The 22,500-nt window shown below is 41.3% G+C and overlaps 1 protein-coding gene across 2 annotated transcripts in view; it reads right to left on the bottom strand.

Annotated features, from left to right (window-relative positions):
* The window catches only part of LOC143276905 (tribbles homolog 2-like), an 18,017-nt gene extending 284 nt beyond the window's left edge, over positions 1-17,733 (bottom strand). The window contains exons 1-4 of one of the 2 annotated variants that reach the window (XR_013053650.1): positions 16,006-17,733; positions 9,495-9,787; positions 3,374-5,243; positions 1-3,292 (exon numbers count right to left, since the gene is read on the bottom strand). The exon at positions 1-3,292 is cut by the window's left edge and continues 284 nt beyond it. Coding sequence is in view for 1 of the 2 variants with exons in the window: in XM_076581568.1 (XP_076437683.1) it covers positions 4,766-5,243; positions 9,495-9,787; positions 16,006-16,260 (1,026 nt within the window). In the remaining variant the exon portion in view is untranslated. Of the gene's footprint in view, positions 5,244-9,494; positions 9,788-16,005 lie in introns of both variants that reach the window. The other variant, XM_076581568.1, reaches the window with a different exon arrangement.
* Between the last annotated feature and the right edge of the window lie 4,767 nt (positions 17,734-22,500).

Here is a 22,500-nt window from a genome sequence, read left to right as displayed (position 1 = left end):
CTAATTCTAGCAGTTCTCTTTTCACTCTTGCTCGTGTTCACGTCCTTACATAAACCCGCAATCTTAATAAGTTGCTGCCTCTCAGTCTCACTCTCTCTCTCTAAAATCTCTCACTCACCGAATCCTTCTCTCACACACAATTTCTTGCATGCAATAAGTCTCTTTTCTCTCACTCACACACTGAGTTACTCTCACAAATCATAGTTTCTTGCAAGCTAAAGTCGTCTCTTTCGTCTCTCTCTCCCCTCCTCTTATGCAATTTCTTGATGCGTGTACTTGTCGTGTCTCTTGTCTCTTTTCACACTCTCTCTCACGTACACAAATACACACTATTTCTAGCATGTAAATGCTCTGTCTCTCTGTCTCACACACACTCACATTCTTACACTCTTTTCCACATGCAAATCTCTCTGTCTCTCTTGTCCAACCTTTCGTTTCCTCGTGTTCTCATACAGTCTGTTACTTCCTCAGTTCCTGTCAGTCACTCAGTGATTAATCGCACGGGTCACTGTCGCCAACTTGCACTCCAGTATTTCTTGTTCCCTCTAGATCATGTCATACAAGCTGTAGTAATGATCGCCAGTCTACATGTCCTGTTTATTAAAAATTGTGAGAAATCAAAAACAGAGAAGAAGAAAAAAATCACATCCTTTTTACTAGGAAAGGGATGCTAGGGACGCCGCGTGTGACATCTTGTTTCCAGTGTCCTCACACTTGAGTTTTGTTGCTGGTTTCAAGTTCAATTCTTTTTTTTTTTTCCCAAAAAAAAACAGGTCAATACAAAATTCACAACGCTTCAACCAGTTGTAACGCAACTGAAAATTCAGTTTCCTTCAACAGCTCTGCTGTGGTACCATCTTGACATCCACCCTTTACTTTGAACCTGAATTTTCAAGGCGCTTATCTTCTGCAGGGATCTCATAGCCAGGATAAACTGTTTTAACAACTCAGAGTCAAATCCTTCATCAAGGCTTCAGTACCACTGGGGGTAATTTTGATGCCAACAGTTTGTGTATTTCTGTTAGAAGAAGTTTTGAACAATCAGAATATCGCAAAGTAAAGAAAACTCTTTCACAAGGTCAAAGTTTTTGTAATTTCTCCACGCACACCCTCATCAATCGAGTTACTCACTTCACCAAATCAGTGACACTTTCCACTTGGATGGCTGTAGAAATTCAAGTCAAACTCAAAGTCTCATGTTCATGTGCAACTGGGATTTTCTTCATTCACACACATCAAGCGTGTTTTTCAACAACAAAAAATAAAAAAAGTTCCATACTGACTCAAATGTTCTTATTGCAAGGTTTAGCTTCTCAAATTTGAGCTGAACAGGCACCAAATTCATCATGCCTTTAGCTTCAGCATTTTCACAAAAGAAAGAGCAAACCCATTTTGTCCAGAAACGGTAATATTGAGCTGCAGCTACCTGCCTCAAGCAGCCTATCTCCACAACACATACACACAAAAATCCAGTATCTCCATTTACTCAAACAGCAAAAAACAATGCTTTTGAAACACGCTTTCGCAGGGCTTACACTGATGAGTGGCGTGACCTATCCCATCACTCCACTTGGCATGAATGCTGAAGAGGCAATGATAAAGATACTGACACAATCCCTGATCAATGTAAGCCTTACTTTTCCTGCACCTTCTCTCTCTCTCTCTCTCTCTCTCTCTCAATGGTCCAATTCTTCATGGGTCCACATCCAGTCCTGAACGCCTGTAGAACTCACATCCTCCTACAGCTTTGCATGTATTGTGTTCTCATGTGCTCACAGTGGCCTGTCCAGCTTTTGAAGAAAAACAAGAATGCAAACAAAAAGTCAGGAAACCCGAGTCAGCAGTGTAGATGCCTTGTCATCTAAGCGAAAGGTTTTAGCTAAATGTTCTGCTTGTTTTCAAGCTGATAGTCACATCGAATGTTCCATCATTGTATGATACTAAGCATCTCGTTATCATCACGATCAGTATTTCCTCAATTCAGTGTATCGCAGAGTAGAACTGATTCTCAATGAAGAGAGCTTTTTAGCGCTCACATGTTCCTCATTCTTTTTCTTATGACACCTGTCACAAGCAACTGTCACGTTGTGTCAGAATTCTCCACAGTCAACGCTTCTCCCATTTATTCCTTCCTCTCCGTATGCATTTTCTCTTTTTTTTCTTTTTTTTTTTTCCACTTTGTATTTTCTCAACTTCATCTAGCACTGATCGTACAGTCTTCAGACAAGTTCCTCTTTCTCCGCGTCACTAGATTCTCAGATAGAATCAAATCTCCCCCACAAATCTGCCAGCATTTCACTGATACTTCAATATCCATTCAATTAAAGTTGTCTTTTTTTTAACTGTCCTTCTTTCAATGTTCACCTGAGACAGCATTTCACGAGAAATTTTAGCCCCACTGCAGAAAGCTGCTTTCTTACACTTGTTATCTTACTGTCAACCTTTGCATTTTACGCAACAGTATTCCTGTATACATATTTCCTTTCTGATTTCTTTGACTGCTGTTCCCCTCCACAAACAGCTTCATTCATCCCACCATCCTCATTTTTTAATCAATGCCACAGAATTTCTTCATGTCCTGGTTCTCAATGCATCATGACTCCAATCCCATCTTTCGACCAGAACAGAGCCCTTTGTGTTACCTCAGAAACAACACTCCACGTTTCGACTTTGCAGCCAGCAAATTTAATCTGCAAAGTTCCAATCTGAATGAATAAAATCACATCTGGACCCTATGGCTGACCTTCCAGTCTAAAGAAACACAGGGATCCAGCCTTGAGACACAAACAGTTTCATTCCAGCAAATCACATCTGGACCCTATGGCTGACCTTCCAGTCTAAAGAAACACAGGGATCCAGCCTTGAGACACAAACAGTTTCATTCCAGCAATGTACTGAGGGTCTCAGTCTAGGACAGGGACAGCAGACAATGTCCAGACCATGGCGAAGAGAACTGGGCCACAAGGAGCCAAGGCAGTCCACACCACAGGAGGAAGGGGGTGTGGAACAACACCACACTGTCCCAGTGCTCCAACAACCAAGACAGTACAACCCACACCACACACACAGGACAGGTCTGAGACACAAACTAACTGCTGGAGCACACTGCAAACAGAAAAGAAAAAACAAACAAAAAACGACTATGCCCAAAAGGGTCTGAAACTGCCCAGACCTTAGGGGAAAAGAACTGAAATAGAGAGACTGTCCAGACCTCACAGAAAAGGTCTGAAACAAACACAGACTGTCCAGACCTCAGATAAAAAGGTCTGAAACAAACACAGACTGTCCAGACCTCACAGAAAAGGTCTGAAACAAACACAGACTGTCCAGACCTCAGATAAAAAGGTCTGAAACAAACACAGACTGTCCAGACCTCCAAGGAAGGGTCTCAAACAAAGTGAGATAGAACAGGCCTGAGAGACAAAGAGACTGTCCAGATGTCAGAGGAGGGGTCTGAAAGTGAAAGTGAAACAGGAGAGACAGAAACAGTTCCAAGAACAACACACACAAAAGTTGATGGCCAGACTACACAACAACGCCACCTGAAATGTACGACAAGGGATCCTCAGGTACAAGCAGACGTCTCTGTCCAGCAGACACAGTCTGAAGCAGAGAGGCTAAGCTGTTCTCTGAGTGCAATAAGAGCAGTCTGGATCCATCAGAAGAACAATCCGGATCAATCTGAACCCGATCCAAGAACCGACAACAACTGACAGTCTATGAAATTCACAACAGCAGATGACAAACTCTTAAAGACACTGATACTGTCTCAATTTCTATAAACAAACAAAAAAAAATCTGATAGCAACACTCAGCCAAGCTGTATTATGGTCACCCTGAATGGAAATTTGATGATCTGTGGATCAGATCTTTCTCTCGAAAAGTGTTTGAACCAGATAGCTTACTTTTCACGAGGAGTCTTTTTTATATCATATCCTGGCTGCTGATTGTAGTTGTAACTCCACCTGTGATCACCCTTCAACAATCTCACTCCTGTATCAACCCCATTGCCATAACCGATTAACAAAATTAACACGGGCAAGGTCTAGACCCAATGTCTGAAAAGGAAAGGGTTCGGGTCATATAAGCGATGTATCACAGTATCTATCAGTGGAGTCAGGACCTGTGGCTGGAGGTGCCAGAAGTGGTGTGGGCAACACAGGCAGGCAGACAGACAGACAGACTGAACGATGCCTCGTTGGAAGGTAAGACAAGGATCAGAACCGCGACAGGTCACTCCTCAAACTGACCGACCTGTTCAGCAGCTCCATCCACCATCAGGAAAAGGAGAAGACACTGCACCCCAGCTGCCTCATGACAATATGTCGGCTGCAATGCAGGAAGAGCATCATGAAATATATGTACGTTTCTTCCGAGCATAATTCCATAACCCTGATAACATCTTACGAATTTTACAAAAATTCCTAGATGAGAACTCTCACAGATACGTTCTAATAAAAAAAAAAAAACATAGAAAAAAATCCCTACTCAAAAACTGAAAACCAAGTTCTGTCAGAAAAGAAAAATGTCAACCTTGACAAGAAAGGAGAAAAAGAAAGTTGGTAACCAAATTTAAAGGCAAATAATCTACCAACTCTCATCCGGAGTATGTACGCATATGACGACAGAATAAGAACCGTTTTGAAGAAATCACACAAAACGCCGACAAAAGACACACCGATGCCCAAAACCAATGAGAACCATAAGAGAACAACAACAACAACAAGAAAAACCAAGACACCCTCGCAGAAACGGACGTTAGCCTCTAACCAGACGTTGATCCCGACAGCGCTGACTGGGGCACAGCCACATCGGGCACCACCTGCAGCTTGGAATGTTGGTTGTTGGGAAGGCGGCGCAGCGAGGGCACGGACTGGAACCAGGGGTGGGAGAGGATCTCCCCAGCCGACAGCCTCAGGGCGGGGTCACGCCTCAGCAGGCAGCGGATCAGGCAGCGGGCCTTGGGGGAGAGGGAGTCCGGAAGGTGGAAGTGGCCGCGGCGGATCTTGCCGAAGAGGGCCAGGGGCTGCGAGTCATGGAAGGGGTAGCGGCCCACCAGCATGGTGTAGAGCATCACCCCCAGGCTCCACACGTCCGCCGCTTTGCCGGAGTACCCAGCCTCGCTGGCGGACAGGATCTCGGGGCTGACGTAGGCCGGGCAGCCGTGCTTGTCCTTCAGCACGTCCTGCTCGTCTTCGGACAGCACCACTGCGTCCTCCAGGCCTTCCAGCTGCAGCTTGGTTCTGTCACAGGAAATGGGGGTGCAAGGATTAAATGGTGATGAACTGGTGTTAGTTGTGTGTGTGTGTGTGTGAGGATGGGAATGGAGGTATGGAATCACATAGCTTGTCTCCCAGACTTTCCAATGACAGCCTGGTTCTGTTACAATCCACAGGAGAGCACTGACTGAATGGGGGTGCTGACAGTTGTGTGTGTGACTGCGAGGATTTGAATGGAGGTATGGAATCACATGGCCTCATCTCCCAGACCTTCCAACGATGGCCTGGCTGTTCTGTCACAACACATGTGGGCACACTGATTAAATGGTGATGAAGTGGTGTTGGTTGTGCGCGTGAGTGGGGATGTGAATGAATGAATACAAACACATGGCCATATCTTCCAACCCTTCTAGCTTACAGCTTGGTTCTGTCCACTGACACGGAGGCGCAATGATTTTAGTGGTGGTGATGTGGTGCGTGCATGCGCGTGTGAAGCCAGATGCACATGTATGGGTCAGGGGACGTGACTGTGAATGAAGGTAGGGACATCAGATGGCCGCGTTTTCGGTCTTGCATCCCTTCTAGCTGCAGCCTGGTTCTGTCACAGGACAAGGGACAGCACTGATTTTGTGGCAGTGAAGTTGTGGCAATTGATATATATGTGTGTGTGTGTGTGTGTGTGTGTGTGTGTGTGTGTGAGACAGATACAGAGAGAGAACATGCTTGTGGGAATATGACTCTGTGTGTGTGGGGGGGTGGGGGGTGGGGTGGGGGGTCTGTGTGCGTGCAAAAGATGAAACATGCATGTGAAAATATGATGGTGTCTGCATGTGTGTGTGAGAGAGTAGTTTGTGTGTGCATGTGCTTATGTGATGTGTGTATGTGCATGCATGTGCGTGTGAACGAGTGTGTGTGTGTGTGAAGGAGATAATATGGGGATGTTGATAAAAGATATTTACGTAAACAAATGTCTGTGTTTTCCAGTCCTTCCAGCTGCAGCTTCGTTGTCTCAACACATGAGAGCCCACTGATTTAGTGGTGGTGAAGTGAATTAGTGTGCATGTGTGATGGGAGCTCTCTCTATATATTATGGGGATGTGCATGAAGGTGTGTTAACCCCTTGGCTGCCTATATGATTAGATAACTCATCAGCGCAAGCATGTACGCTTCGCTGCCACAATGAGATAACTCGTCATCGAAATATTCTGACTTTTTCCTGGTTTGCATTGAGTTCATTGACAAAAATGCTGGTAGCTTTAGCTTGGGTAATCTTTCTACTTCTAGGTTCCATTCACAACTAGAAACCCCATCTACGTCATGAGGCAGTCCTTTATTTGAACATTTTGGTTGGATCATTGTCGCAGTTTGCCTGGCTCTTCTCCCTCGCTCAACAAAAATGTTGGACCCCGTGCTCAAGACATGTGATCATGGTTGCATGAAACCAACCAAGACTGCTTTCTTCAGCTGATGCTCAGAAAGAATTGAAGTGTAAATTAGAAGGAGAAGACAGTGATGAACTTTTGTAGGATGATTTGATAGAAAACAAGAGAGGCAAGGCCTTCAAGACTCACTTGTGATAAATTAAGTCCCCTAGCATTAATTACAGAGTAATTTCCCTTTTTTACTATCTGCACCAAAACGTTTGCAAAATTTAAAAAAATTCCATGCTTAGCAAAAGAAGTTCCTGTTTGAACAAAAAATGATAATAATGACTCCTCTTGTTGTTGGGTCAGAATAAGAGGTCAAAGTGCCAAGTTTAGAGAATACAAAAAATATAAATATAACAGTAAATGCAGTCTGCATATAATTAGGCTTCTTTTTTTTCTTTTTTTGTGCCCATCCCAGAGGTGCAATATTGTTTTAAACAAGATGACTGGAAAGAACTGAATTTTTCCTATTTTTATGCCAAATTTGGTGTCAACTGACAAAGTATTTGCAGAGAAAATGTCAATGTTAAAGTTTACCACGGACACACAGACACACGGACACACACACACACACACAGACAACCGAACACCGGGTTAAAACACAGACTCACTTTGTTTACACAAGTGAGTCAATAAAGGGAGCCATGAAGAGACTGGCCAAGACATGACTGTCAGTGAGTGATGCCGACTTTACCGCTGTAGCAGACAATAGAAAGTGGCCGAATTTTTTAGCAGGACACAGTGTGAGTGATTTTCTTGGCACTCAGCAACACGATCTGATGAGAACTGGATGATGTGACGGTGTGTGAAAGGGGTGAAGAGGAGGGGGGTGGAAACCGAGGGGGTGTGGCCCCACATTCATATTATCACTTGGAGAGGTCACAATGCATTATGTATGTCTTTTTTTTTCTTGTCTTTTTTATTGTGGGTGTTCTCGTATAATGTGTGTGCAGGTATTATCCATTTGTCCAGAAAATATAATATTTTAGTGCAAATTACCTGACTAATGTTTGTAATGAACAAGGTGAAAATAGATTTCACTTAAATCTTATTTTCCTGGCAGCAAAAGGGTTAACACAGCCTTTCTAACTGCAACCTGGTTCTGTCACAATCATAATTAAGATTTTGTGGTGAAGTGGTTTGTGTGTGTGTGTGTGTGAAGGGCGATATATGGGGTATGTGAACAAAGGTGTCTGAACAAGTGCCTTCTATGATTATATAATACTGTATACAGTACATGTGCACAAGAGCCTGAGTCACTCTGCTTCCATCCATGTGTTTTTCCCTTTGGTAAACAACATATCGCTACAGGATATAGCCACTTCACTTGGTCAAGTGGCATCCTTTTACTGTGTTGTTTTTTCAGTTGACATTGTAGCTTCTCTAAAATATTTATCCATACATATATCATTACATGTGACCCAAATAGATCCCCTTTAAGCACAAGGCAAAGTATCCCTTTCACCTCCCCTTCTCTTAACCGTATTATATCGCTAACAACCTCCCCAACACCCTTTCACAAAATGTTGTATATCTCATACTCTTAAAGTCCACTTGCTCCATGTAAAAAAAAAATAAAGAAACTATGATCTTTATAATTCTGGAAGGTGACCCCTGTTTCTATAACCTGGACAAGTCTTCAAACGTGTGTACATGCAGAACGATTTAAGTCTGACAAATTCTTGACCCTTGGTCACAGAGAACTGTTGATTTAGACAATCATCTGTAGACATCAGTATCATTATGCAGCGGACAATGTGGCCTACACAAATCGACTAAAATTTAATGTATACGTATCATCTAACCTAAGTGAGTACAGGCATGACCTATCCACAGATACCCCAAAGGATCTTTCTCCACGATTCAAAATGACCCGGTTTTCTCACCTGGCCAAGTGGTGTCTTTCCTGAGGGGCAGTGATGCCATTTCGTTTGTGTGCAGTGTGTAGGTCCACCGGTGTGGCCAAACCGCTACCGATGTTCTGTTGTTCAATTCTTGTTACATACTAGGCACCACTGCTGTACCCAGCAATGTCGACATGTGTTGATACAGGAGGTTGTTGTGGCTGATGTGTTGTGTTGATACAGGAGGTTGTTGTGGCTGATGTGTTGATACAGGAGGTGGGTGTGGCTGATGTGTTGATACAGCATGTCGTCATGGCTGCTGGCAAGTGCTGCGCTGATCAGTGCCAGAGGAGGCTTTTGCGACTGCTGTGACGGTCATACATAAGGCTGCTGATCCTTTGGTTTCTTCTCCAGTTTCTCTGTGATGTGATCTTGGTAAGTTGAAGTTCCAATGCTTACACCATTCGACTGTTGCACTCGTCAAAACACCACAAATGTATCCACCGGCAGATTAAAATATATCAAACAACCATATCTAAAATCAGTGAAACTAAGTAGTTAAAAAAAATATATAACCAAAAAACAACTACAGATGGGCGCAATAGCTGAGTGGTTAAAGTGTTGACTTTCAATCTGAGGGTCCCAGGTTCGAATCTCCTAACGGCACCTAGTGGGTAAATGGTAGAGATTTTTCCAATCTCCCAGGTCAACATATGTACAGACCTACTTGTGCCTGAATCCCCTTCATGTGTATACACAAGCAGAAGATCAAATACGGACGTTAAAGATCCTGTAATCCATGTCAGTGTTCGGTGGGTTCTGGAAACTGGAACATACCCAGCATGCACGCTCCTGAAAACGGAGTACGGCTGCCTACATGGCTGGGCAAAAACGGTCATACATGTAAAAGCCCTCTCTTGTACATGATAAGAGTGAATGTGGGAGTTGCAACTTGACACTTAACTAAACCTAAACAAAATATTACAATATATACCCTCTCTCACCTTTCTACATCCTCGAAGACAAACTTGCGCAGCTTCAGGTCCCGCAGGATGATCCCGTTGTCATGGCAGTGGCAGATGGCCGACACGATCTGGCTGAACAGACGGCTGGCCTCATCTTCGCGCAGGCGCTTCTTGTGGCGCACGTACGAGTGCAGGTCGCCGTAGCTCTTGGGGAAGAAGATGTAGGCCCGGGTCTGACCCAGCACAATCTCCCGCGTGGCCGCTACATGCTCATGGTCGTCCACCTGCCAGTATGGGGACAGCGAGTCGCGGTAACCGTCCAAGGGGAGTACCTGCACACAATCAGCAGGCCGTCAAACCTACATCTAGTATATATATATATATATATATATATATGATAGTCAGTCGTGTCCGACTATGACCATCAGAACAGCAGAGGAGGCAACTACTGTTCCAACTATTCGGGCTAGAATTTGATTATAGTGGAGAGTGTCTTGACCAAGTTACATCCCCACTCTCTCAGCCAAGAGGGTTTTAGGACAGTCGGCGTCCAGTACATGATGCATGAAATAAACATACAAATGAAATAATATTTAATAATAATAATAATAATAAAATGCAGGCTTATACACCCACAGCTCAGATGGGGCTCACTGTGCTTTACAATAAAGAAATATAAAAATCTAAGGCTAAGTGTTGTAAAATACGTACAAAGTCAACACATTTTCACATGACATTGGCTAAGGGTAAGGTATATACATTTGATAATATGTAAGACTAAATGACATAATAATTAATATATATAATCAAATAAATAAAATAATAAAAATAATGTAAAATATCTTTATTTACACACATACATATGTGTAAACAGTGTGTGTTTGTGTATACACACACACACACACACACACACACACATGGATCAATTATTATCAGACATATTAAATATTATCTGTAGTAATAATATGAATTATAATGGTAAAAATAATTCATTTTTCATCATAAATGCCCACACTGTCACACTCACAGTCAGAGGTTTATTACTTCATCACACTGGATCCCCTTTTCTTGGGACAAATTGTAACTTCCAGAACTTTCTCTGTACTCTGTGGCATCTGTGTGTTTCAATTTTCTTATAACTGAAGCTGCAAACATTTGCATCCTGCTTTACTGAAAAACGTTTAGCAATGTATATTTTACAACTACTATTTATTTATTGTATTAATACTGAATATGCCTGCTGAAATTAGCAGAAAACATTAAACTAGAAATACTTTTATACTCAACTGTTGACTTACTAACTTAAGGAAGGCAAGCAGAATTTTTTGGGTCCCGAATAAATCACCTTTTTTTTTTCTTGTTTTCTTTTTTTTTTTTTTCTTTTTTTTTTAATCTACTTGTTTCCAGGACGACTAAAAGTCATAGCTTAAAATTTCTAACCCAGATTCATAAAACTAGTAAAAACTATTAAGCTTTGTGGTCAGAAACACCCTGCACCAGCCAGGACAAAAGTAAAAGTGAAAATAATACCTGGACAAAGCAGAACAAAAAGTATGGGGAACGTTTCAGTTGCAAAGTAGAACTAGAAGTTAACTCTCTCCATGCGAACGGCGAAAGGGACGACGTTAACAGCGTTTCACCCCAATTACCATCATCAAAATATTGCAAGCGGAAGGCTCTTATACTGAAGACGTGAATGTTGACAAAGAATACCACAATTCTGACAACGGAAGCTAAAGGTTGGGTCATTCAGACACCCACTGGACATCCGAGGGGTCTGTGTAGAGGAGAAGAGAGGACTGGCCGTACTGAGTGAGTTAACTACAGTAATTAGTATAGTGCAGACCTGTAAGATCCCCATTCAAACTTAAAGGGAAATAACTCTAGTTTTTGTTTCCTGGCACAGGCTGACAAATTGAGATTTCGAATCTTGCCAGTTTTCAGCCAAGTCCACTGATGAGTATTCATGTATTGTCAGTATTGTGAATAAGTTTTGGCAAAGTCTTATTCTAGTATCCAAAATTCTGGCACCTAATCTAGTAATAAAAGAAAAAAATTTGTGTGATATGCAGTGCTTAGTTGCTACATAATGACATGTTGCGTGTAATCAACCCTCCTATTAGGTAACATGACACAATCTCCTCAACGGATATCATGAACACGAAGACAAACCGCACTTGTCATCTGAAGTGGCCAGATTTTTCTTTACCTCTGCATGGTTCCCGGGGCCAGAAACAGAAAGAGTGACTCTCTGATTGGCACAAACTGAATAAAGCATCACTGCAGACAAATGTTTTGACTTGTCAGTTGTCTGTCAAAATGGGTTACGCTGCTGGTCAGGCATCTGCTTGGCAGATGTGGTGTAGCGTATATCATATGGATTTGTCCGAACGCAGTGACACCTCCTTGAGCAACTGAAACTGAAACTGTCAAAATGGCTGCAAGTTAGTTTAGCAAAGTTCTGAATCTATCAAAATCTAGTACAATATCTAGTACAATAAGCCTCAAATTAAGAGTTGACAACCACTGCTATTAATAGAAATATCGTTTCATCTTAGGATGAAAATTTACATTAAAATAGGTCACTGATTTTAAGATACTAAATAAGATTAATTTTGTGTTTTGTTGAAAATATCCGTCAAAATCCAAAGGCCTTGATTGCGAAACTGGTAAGAATTTTAACGTAAGCTTGGTGGGTCTTGTGGGAGAATTTTTTTGTTGTCTTTTACTAGTTTTAGACTGCATCTAATGAATTTTCATGTGGATTTATTAAGTATTTTTGATCTGATCTGCTCTGTGTGTGTGTGTGTGTGTGTGTGTGTGTGTGTGTGTGTGTAAAAACTTAAACTTGAACTAAGTCAAAATTCCATTTCATAATTCATGATGGAACATTCAAAAATTCAATAAGCAACATTTTTTTTTTTTTTTTTTTTTTTTTTTTTACATCAATGATCAAGCTATCTGAAAACAACAACAACAAAAAAGACGATGAAGCTGAAAGTTACAGAAAGTAAACCTGAACGAAAAAAAAATCTAAACAAATACAAACAAAATACAGTCTACATTTCTCATTCACAATCACTACAGGCAGTATAGTGTATGCTTGTGCACGTTACCTCACCTCCACACCATTTTTTGCTTTTGCAACTGAACCATCTGCACCATTTCAGTGGCCTTACTCTCAAACATGTTTCCCCGTATAACACAAGAACACTCCCAGCACAAGCATGCAAATAACATTACTCAAATAATAAATGAAGCAGTAGACAAATAATGAAATAGATCATACGCTAGCATTACTCATTTACTGTCCATAATTTCGACAGTCAGTGTGATGTTTCTTCAGATTTATCTTAAAACTGTTGAAGTTTTAAAACATGTTTTAGTTTGTAATTTTTTTTTTTATAGTGAGTAGAAAAACTTTACATGAAGCTGGATTTGTACCTAGGTTGTTTCTTGTCCAAGGCATGTGTAACATGTCTGTGGTCATTAGTTTTAAATAATAGATCTTTCCATATTTTTCAGAACATTATGAATGCAAACTGCCTTGTTGAAGAACAGCCTGTTGTGGAAATATCAGCTGTTTATAGTCTGTACTGGTCAGGGAGCTCAACATCAACAATATTAATTCTATTTCTAATACTTTTTTTTGTAACGTAAACAGTCGTAAATTTTCTGTAGTGTAAACAATCAATAAGTTTTTAAGTTTGTGTTGAGCTACAATTTTTCCACATAGCTGATGCCTTTTTTTTCATGAAATGATGATTTCATGAAATGATGAATGGACGTCAAGGATATATATCATGTTCATTTTTGTGAACTTAAGTATTTTGCTCAAGAAACGTTATCCCAACTGACCTAACTGAAGTTATGTTCTGTGGTGAGTCCAAGATAGATCTTTGTCAATAAACAAAGTTAAAACTAATAAAAGACAGTTGAGTGAGTACACACCCAGAATTTTGTGTGAATCTACCTCTTCAATTCTTCTAGTTCTACTGACGCCTAGGAATAATGGTTCTAATCTGTTTCATCTTGTGTGAGTGTGTGTGTCTGTGAGTGTGCGTGTGCATGTGTGAGCGTGTGTTCTTTATTATTTTCTTTGACCTCAGGGCTCTAAAAGAAAAGAATGTTTTTGACTGTTTAAAATTTAAATAATTCCACTTTCTCATTTTAAATTAATTAAAAAAAATTGTTTATTCTCCCTCCCTCTTAGTCAATTATAAATACACACACACACACACACACACACACACACACACACACACACTGCTTACATACCATGATAATTTCATGTCATTTATTAGAGCTATTACAACAGCATGAATCATGAATGATTTCTGTTTGTTCTTGTTATTCTAGTATTTGTACTGTTGTTACCTTTGTACTGGATCTATTCTTCATCATAATTATCATTATACCATCATGTGTAACAGTGTAACTGTAAGAAACCACAATGTCACAAGAAACAAGAGGCAAAGCCTTCAAGACTCACTTGTGCTTCACGCTTTATCCTGTAAAGGAATCATTAGGAGGTAAAAAAAAGAGATTTTAAAAATGGTTGAAAAGTGCTCTGTATTAAATATGATGCATAAGCTTGGGAGAAGAAAAAAGAAAAGAAAAGAAAAAAAAAATGTAATGTTTAAGATGAGAAAGATCAGTTTAAAGCAAATTAAGTTCCCTAGCATTAATTACAGAGTAATTTCCCTTTTTTCTTATCCGCACCAAAACGTTTGCAACATAAATAAAACTCCCATGCTTAGCAAAAGAAGTTCCTGTTTGAACAAAAAATGATAAAAATGACTGCTCTTGTTGTTATGTCAGAATATCAGATCAAAGTGCCAAGTTTAGAGAATACAAAAAATATAAATATAACAGTAAATGCAGTTTGCATATAATCAGGCTTCATTCTTTATTTTTTTGTGCCCATCCCAGAGGTGCAATATTGTTTTAAACAAGATGACTGGAAAGAACTGAATTTTTCCTATTTTTATGCCGAATTTGGTGTCAACTGACAAAGTATTTGCAGAGAAAATGTCAATGTTAAAGTTTACCACGGACACACACACACGCACACACACACAGAGACAACTGAACACCGGGTTAAAACATAGACTCACTTTGTTTACACAAGTGAGTCAAAAAAAAACACCCCAATAATCCGGCAGTATGCATAATTTGGCCTGAAATGTTTACAATTAAAATAAATTCTATATATTTATAATAAAATGATGAATACAAAATGTAAACTACTTAAGTCAAACTTTTAGAGCTGCTTTTGATATGGATTTTTAGTGCATCGTTCTCGCTCATACACAGTCATATGTATTTCAAAAGGTCAGACTCAGAAACTAAATTTTTTTCAAAGACTGCTTTTAAGTTTTAGATGAATCCACTTCAACATGTCTCTGTACCAAGTACCACACTAAAAGTAAAACTGGAGATTCCACAATTATTTCAACATCAAGGCAGCTGACTTCAGGCAGAGCCAACACCACTAGTCCTACTCCTGTGCACAAACCCCCTATCCCCCAACCCCCATGTTGCAAATCTTTCCCTTTTTTTTTTTCCTTTTTTTTTAAAATAGATCTACAGTCAGTCATGGCTTCAGCAACATATTCATCCTAGTGATAAAGATGATTAATCATTTATATTGTTATGTTTTAATCATTTCAATGACAAGGAAATAAATTTATAAATAAGGAAGCCACAGTCTCATAACTGTCGACACACTGAGATAGAAGCTAAATACAGAACATCTAAGAATAGACAACCAAAAATTCCACCTTTCGTAACTAAGTAGCCTGAAGGTCTACAACTTTCAGTTTCAGTTTGAAGAGTTTAACAGTGATGTAATCATGTATCAAGAGTTCTGCAATTTATAATGAAAATAATTTCCCAGAATATTTATTACTTTCATTTTGACATAACAATTTACAAGATGATCAATGAATCTGCTCCAGCTGATAATTATTCCTTTTGAGTTTTGTGCTAATAATAGAAGTTATAAGAAAGTGTGTCTATTGGAGCTTCAACACTTCAATAAATAAATAAAATTGTTAGCATTACTATTGTTATAACGAATCATTTATCAATTACAAGAACCTGCACACACTCTTAAAACCATACTATTCTGGGTAGATTGGCCCTCTCCACCATACATGTATGTCAACATTTGCATGCATGCATGCATGCGTGCCCTACACACACACACACATACACACTCAGTGGCTCACACACACACACACACACTCAGTGACTCACACACACACACACACACACACACACACGCATACACACTCAGTCACACACACACACACATTCACACACACACACACATACACACACACACACACACACAGACAGGCATACACACTCAGTCACACACACACACACACACACACACACACTCACACTGGCCGACTCAAGTCACACTCTAATCAAAAACAAAAACAAAAAAAAAAACAACAAAAATAATGATTATTCAAAACAATGCACCACACAATACACTTCACAAATGAATATTATTGTCAAAAATAACATTTCTTCTTACCTTGCATGTGAGTTCCTCCTGTGTGGAGGTGTCTATGGCTTGGTATGTTTCAAGCTTCTCATTCTGTTTGAAGAGAATGTATTTCCCCAATTTAAGCACGTCATCTTTTTTGGAATCTGAGCTTGTAAAAGAGGGTAACGTATCTGATTGAACATCGGGCGTTAAGTTCCCTAAGTGTGGATCTGGTTCTTGATGTATTTTCTTTTTCGGCCCATGACTTATAAACAGCCTGGGCCTGCTTCCTGTGCAACTCATCAAACCCCAAAGAGGTAGAGGTTTGAAAAATGGATTTCCCAGAAAGGACAAGGGTCTGGCCCTTGTTAGTGATCAATTCAAATGTAGAGTCCAACAACACCTGACAATCTATTATCAGGCAAGTACACCAGCTCACAGATTAAATCCTAATTTGCAGGTAACAGTGCTCGTTCCAGACGAGAAGAATTAGCACCAGTTTGAGACGTACATTTCAACCAAACACACACACTTTCACGTATTCTGTACCACGCTGGCTTTTACCTCCTCACGCAAAGATTCATCAACTACTATTGGTAGTTACTTTGCACCAAAGTCTGTATCAAGCAAAGTCACAAGCACACAAACACTTCCGCTGCAATCCAATTTCACAACAAGGAAAGTCTGTCGAACTCCAAGCAGAAGGCATGTTTATGGGATTGAATGCTGAACTTTCACACACACTGATGCTGATCTCACCGGGATAGGGGGGGATAGGGTGAAACGCAACATGATAATGATAACCCATTATTGCACGTTGATATGAAATTTTACTTTAACAAATTACAAAAGCATTTTGCAACTGTACAACTTGTGTTGTTTCAAACTGGCGAGAAGAAAATCTAATCTCATTTGATCGGTTGTTACTTGTATGCATATCTTCCAAAGATATATCAGTTCACAGAAACTTTGAACAGCAAGTTCATGATCACTTTGATTGGGTTCTCACAAAGTAGCAAACATTTTCATACAAGCTGACAGATTATGATGATGTCATATTGACCTAAGTTACCAGTAGCTTTGTGGGTAAATATGTTTCATTATGAAAGAAGTTGTAGCACCAAAGACTGGTGTAAGTGGCTGCAGTCCTAGTTGAGCATGATGATGTGATAAAGAAGAATCCTCCCAAACCAGTCAGCTAGCACATAGTCCTTGCCATGATGAATCACCTGATCTCAGTCAACTCACTGTTGCTATCTCATACCAGTTGTTTCACCACTCCTAAGACGCACAAAGAATTCACAGCCCCAGCAAGCTGCGAATCCCACCACTTTGTCTCAGACTGGTGTCACACAAATCAGCAATCCCTTCAGAATCCTTAGTTTCGATGTTCCAGCTCCACCTTTACCAGGTTTAAGTAATCCAGGCTGCTTCTTATGAAAGTCGCAGTTTCATCAAATGATGAAATGAACTGCTTCCTGTTTGTTACCGTTACAAGGCAACAGTCGTATGACCCGATTCAAGCGACTATTCAATTGTGATCCGCGATCTTAACCGTTCTCAATGACAGACAAGATGTATTCAAACGTTGCGATGCAAACCTGTTCACCTGATAACCTGGCAAGGGCTGTAAAATTACAGCCTCAAAGTTACTGCTCGCCAACGCACCTTTCAGACGCCATTATGAAGGTTAGGTGTGCCCATGCGCGAAGTTCAGCCTATTTTTACAGTTCGGTTTCTTCATCCGCGTTTTAACAACCTTTAAATTGGACGATATATACCAACGAAAAATGTTCAGTTATCTTTCATAACTTAATTATGTTATACTGATGTGAAATATAGGGAAAACATTCAAATGGTATATGTAGTACTAATGCACTACATTGTGCTACTTCTTCTGTGAAGACCTACGCAAAATGTGAATGCTGTTGTCTGCTTTTTTTAGGTGGTTAATTTTCATTGGATAGAGCTGATCACGTGTCAGTAAGTTCATGACGTAAGGGTCGCCTGCCGTAAATGGAAAGACAATATTGGATATGAGTCTGTGATGGGCACTTTTCACAACACAAACGCATAACGGCACAACAATGCATGCACTTTCTTCACAGAACAATTTGACGCGACCTTTTTCCCCCAACAGTTTATTATATTATGCATTCACATAGACATAAAAGCTATGAACAACTTTGCAAAGTTTGTTTTCTTTTTCTATATGAATCCCATTTTTGCCATCTGAATCTTTCTGGTCCAAAAAAAAGTTTAAAACATACCGAATATTATTGGCAGGGATTGATCGACTGATTTTGTACTGATTAATTGACTACTGAGTGTTTTAACCGTATGAAGCTCGACTAAGTCAAGTTTCCGACTGTCGCCTTCAAGTTGGAACTGAACGCATCATACAGTGCATACAGTACTAGTAAGAATAGACTGAATGAATCCGATGCCGCGTTTTCCAATCCTTAATTTTATATGACTCAAACACTCCACTGTTGGACGCCGTTCTTTCTCTGTCTCTGGACCTTGCATTTGGAATGAACTTCCTCTTTCACTGACTTCGTCAGGTCTCTGCAAGTCTCTTTTTCAAGTCTGCTGGTCTCAGTGCCGTGAAACCCACCTCAGTTCTTCACAACTGTCAGAGATAGCCTCAGTCCCTCCCCTACCTGTTCCTTGTCTTCAGTTTCTTCTCCAGTTTTCAGAGTTACGCATGCGTGTGAATTGACGTGACCGTAATCCGAGTCGCAAATATGCCCTTTTACACGAAACACAAAATTAACCCTTTCACCGCCAGTCAATTTAGACGGTAAAAAATTCCGTTGTGGTATAAACACAGAAAAGCTGGGGATTCCCCGTGCGATGTATAGAAAATACAGTGACCTATCGAGTCATGTCTAGTGACCACCGAACATTAACTGACTGAGAGCAGTAGGTTCATGGATAACAGACCAATGAATGGTCACCTTCCAGTGACATGGGTCCTCTACTGACCACGCGGCTTGTGCATAAACGCGAGCTTGGCGGTGAAAGGGTTAAGCCAGGTTGATTTAAATTAGACACCATTGTCAAGAAGTGTACAGTGAAGCGGCCGCCGGAGTGGAGGATTATCTGGTTCCTTGCCGGCATTTAAAAAAACAAAAACTTTGACAAGAAGACTGATGATAAAACTGAGAAGAGGAAGAAAAATCCAAAGGTCTTCTCGCCTTTTACGACCACTGATCTAGGCAATTAATCCATATACACTGTGTCTAAGGCTCGGCATCAAGTTAGCCCGGAAGGCAGTACACAATCCTCTCAGTCAGTCACAGATCAGAATTTCCCGAGATCAGTATTAGTGTCGGTCAATCCTTCCGTCGTTTTACTGTGAACCTTCCCCAACCGAAGTTTCAAGTACTGACCCCGGGCATTCACACCTGGGGAGGAAGGTGGCAGAATGGTTAAGACGCTCAGCTGCCAATACACAGAGTCCGTGAGGGTGTGGGTTCGAATCCCGCTCTCGCCCTTTCTCCTAAGTTTGACTGGAAAATCAAACTGAGCGTCTAGTCTTTCGGATGAGACGATAAACCGAGGTCCCGTGTGCAGCACGCACTTGGCGCACTGAAAAAGAACCCATGGCAACGAGAGTGTTGTCCTCTGGCGAAATTACGTAAAATGAAATCCCCTTTCATAGGTACACAAATATGTAAGCATGCACTCAAGGCCTGACGAAGCGCGTTGGGTTATGCTGCTGGTCAGGCATCTGCTCAACAGATGTGGTGTAGCGTGTATGGATTTGTCCGAACGCAGTGACGCCTCCTTGAGAAAGTGAAACTGAAACTGAAACTCACACCTGCGTGGGTGGCCAGAGTGAGGGAATCGGAATTCGGAATAGAGTGCCTTTTCCATGAACACAACACCATGGAGTGATGGCCTAGAGCTACCGCGTCCGTCCGCCTGGCAAGCGAGAGAATCTGAGCGCGCTGGTTCGAATCACGGCTCCGTCAGCCGCCAATATTCAGTTTCTCGGCCCGGCCCCTCCACTCAGTAGACTTTAAGTCAGTGGTGGTGGTCTGGACGTTAGTCATTCGGGTGAGACGATAAACCGAGGTCCCGTGTGCAGCATGCACTTAGCGCACGTAAAAGAACCCACGGCAACAAAGGGGTTGTTCACGGTTCCTAGCAAAATTTTGTGGAAAAATCCACCGTTCGATAGGAAAAACAAATAAAACTGCACGCACGAAAAAAAAAGAAAAAAAAAGAAGGGTATAGCGACGCGCTCTCCCTGGGGAGAGCAGCCCGAATTTCACACAGAGAAATCTGTTGTGACAAAAAGAGAAATACAATACAATACAATACAATACAATACAATGCCGAAATCACTGGGGTCTCGAACCCTGCCGGATCACTGGGGAACACTGCCAGTGAGGTAATGGATCAGAAATCCGACGGGCTAACGGCCGATTCTACATCGGTGCATCCGGTCACAGGAACGTCAAATCCGCGGTGTCAATATTTTTTCACATGATGAATATGCTGATGGATGCCGTCACGGTGGATTTCAATCTGAGGGTCCCGGGTTCGAATCACGGTAACGGCGCCTGGTGTGTAAAGGGTGGAGATTTTTCCGATCTCCCAGGTCAACATATGTGCAGACCTGTTAGTGCCAGAAAATCAAATAAGCACGTTAAAGATCATGTAACCCATGTCAGTGTTCGCTGGGTTATGGAGACACGAAAATACCCAGCATGCATGAACCACGGCACGACAGAGTCATCGGCAAGTCGATGTTGGTCGTGTAACGGAAAGAAGAAGAAGAAGAAGAAGAAAAGAAGAAGACCCGGGAGAAGAAGCAGACGAAAACTGAACCGCAGAAACGGTGCAGTTGAAACAGCTCAGAGTCGATCCACCGGTGACAGAGACTGTCGCTCGCGAATCGGCCTGTTCATCAACAGCCGGCACTGTACCACAAGGGCAGACATATGGTTTGGATTTTTTTTTCTTCTGCCCCATCGTCTGCACTGTTTCGGCAGTGGCCCTACTCCCACGCCGCTCATTTAGATCCCCCCATACACGGTCACACCCGGGTTCGTCCGTCACAGTTCCAGCGTCGGCAGTCCGCAGGGAACCACCGATGTTAGGTCGCTAGGAGGCCACACACCAGAGGAGAGACCCTGTACTGCTGCTCGGAGTCACTTAAGTGCATGTTCTGATTTAACGTACTTAGGACACCACCTACTAAGCCCCCTACTAACGACAATAATGGCTTAGTTGTTTTTGGGTTTTGTTTGTTTGTTTATTTTGTTTTTTTTTAAACCTTGGTCAACACTGACCGATGGAAGCCTATGTCGTGTTGATGGATGTATACGTAATCATTTGTGAACGGATTATATATACGCTTACATCGTGGGTGCATGTTTCTATACTGGTGCAAAACTGATATACAGCTAGGGTTCACAACTGAAGAACTGAACCCAGGTCCGCTTGGAAATTTACACACCTTTTTATTGAGGACAAGTGAAAGGTCCTGTAGCGGTAGGCCGTATAGATTTGTATTTGCATTTGTAATTTTTTTTTTATCACAACAGATTTCTGAGAGATGTGTGAAATTCGGGCTGGTCTCTCCACGGAGAGCGCGTCGCTGCATTACACTGAGCGCCACCCTTTTTTTTTCTTTTTTTTTTAATTGTTTTTTTTTTCCTACGTGCAGTTTTATTTGTTTTCCCAAACGAAGTGGATTTTTCTACAGAATTTTGCCAAGAACAACCCTTTTGTTGCCGTGGGTTCTTTTACGTGCGCTAAGTGCATGCTGCACACAGGACCTCGGTTTATCGTCTCATCCGAATGACTAGCGTCCAGACCACCACTCAAGGTCTAGTGGAGGGGGAGAAAATATCGACAGCTGAGCCGGCCGTGATTCGAAACAGCGCGCTCAGATTCTCTCGCTTCTTGGGCGGACGCGTTACCTCTAGGCCATCACTCCACAGATCATGGGCAGTCTGCGTAATTCAAACCATCTCTCGATATTTAAAAAAAAAAAATTTCTATCATTATTTTTTTTTTTTTTTAAACATTTTATGAAAACATTACCTGCTTTGATGAAGTGGTCCAAAACGTTTTTGTGTTTTGTCAGGATAATAGTACGATTATCGACGAACACATTGAAAACGTTATACTGTATTTGTCTTCTGCTTCTGTGCTAAATACTTTACCTCCACTCTTTCTCGTTTTCTCACGAAAGGATACCTTGTAAAACTCCGATGCACTGGCATAATTGTCAACTCAAATTGTTCAGTAAGCTAACTTGTCTTCCGCGGAATGTATTCCGGTGAGTATTGAATCACTGAGTCAATGTAGTGCCGCGGCCGTGAATTCTTCTTGCTTTTTCAATGAAGTATTATGCTGTAGCTAGGTATATGGCAAAAAAAAAAAAACAAAAAAAAAAAAAAACAAACGAAGACATATTTCGTCGAAAGTGCGTCAGTCGCTCTGTCCCCGGCCTCACACGTGACCCCAGACACTGAAATTTCACGTTAAGATGCAACTGATCGCCGAGACGCGTCAGAGTTA

This window comes from Babylonia areolata, chromosome 33 (assembly GCF_041734735.1).
Source record: "Babylonia areolata isolate BAREFJ2019XMU chromosome 33, ASM4173473v1, whole genome shotgun sequence".
Taxonomy (NCBI): domain Eukaryota; kingdom Metazoa; phylum Mollusca; class Gastropoda; order Neogastropoda; family Buccinidae; genus Babylonia; species Babylonia areolata.
The sequence above is the reverse complement of the archived record's forward strand: the minus strand, read 5'-3'. Positions and strand labels throughout refer to the sequence as shown.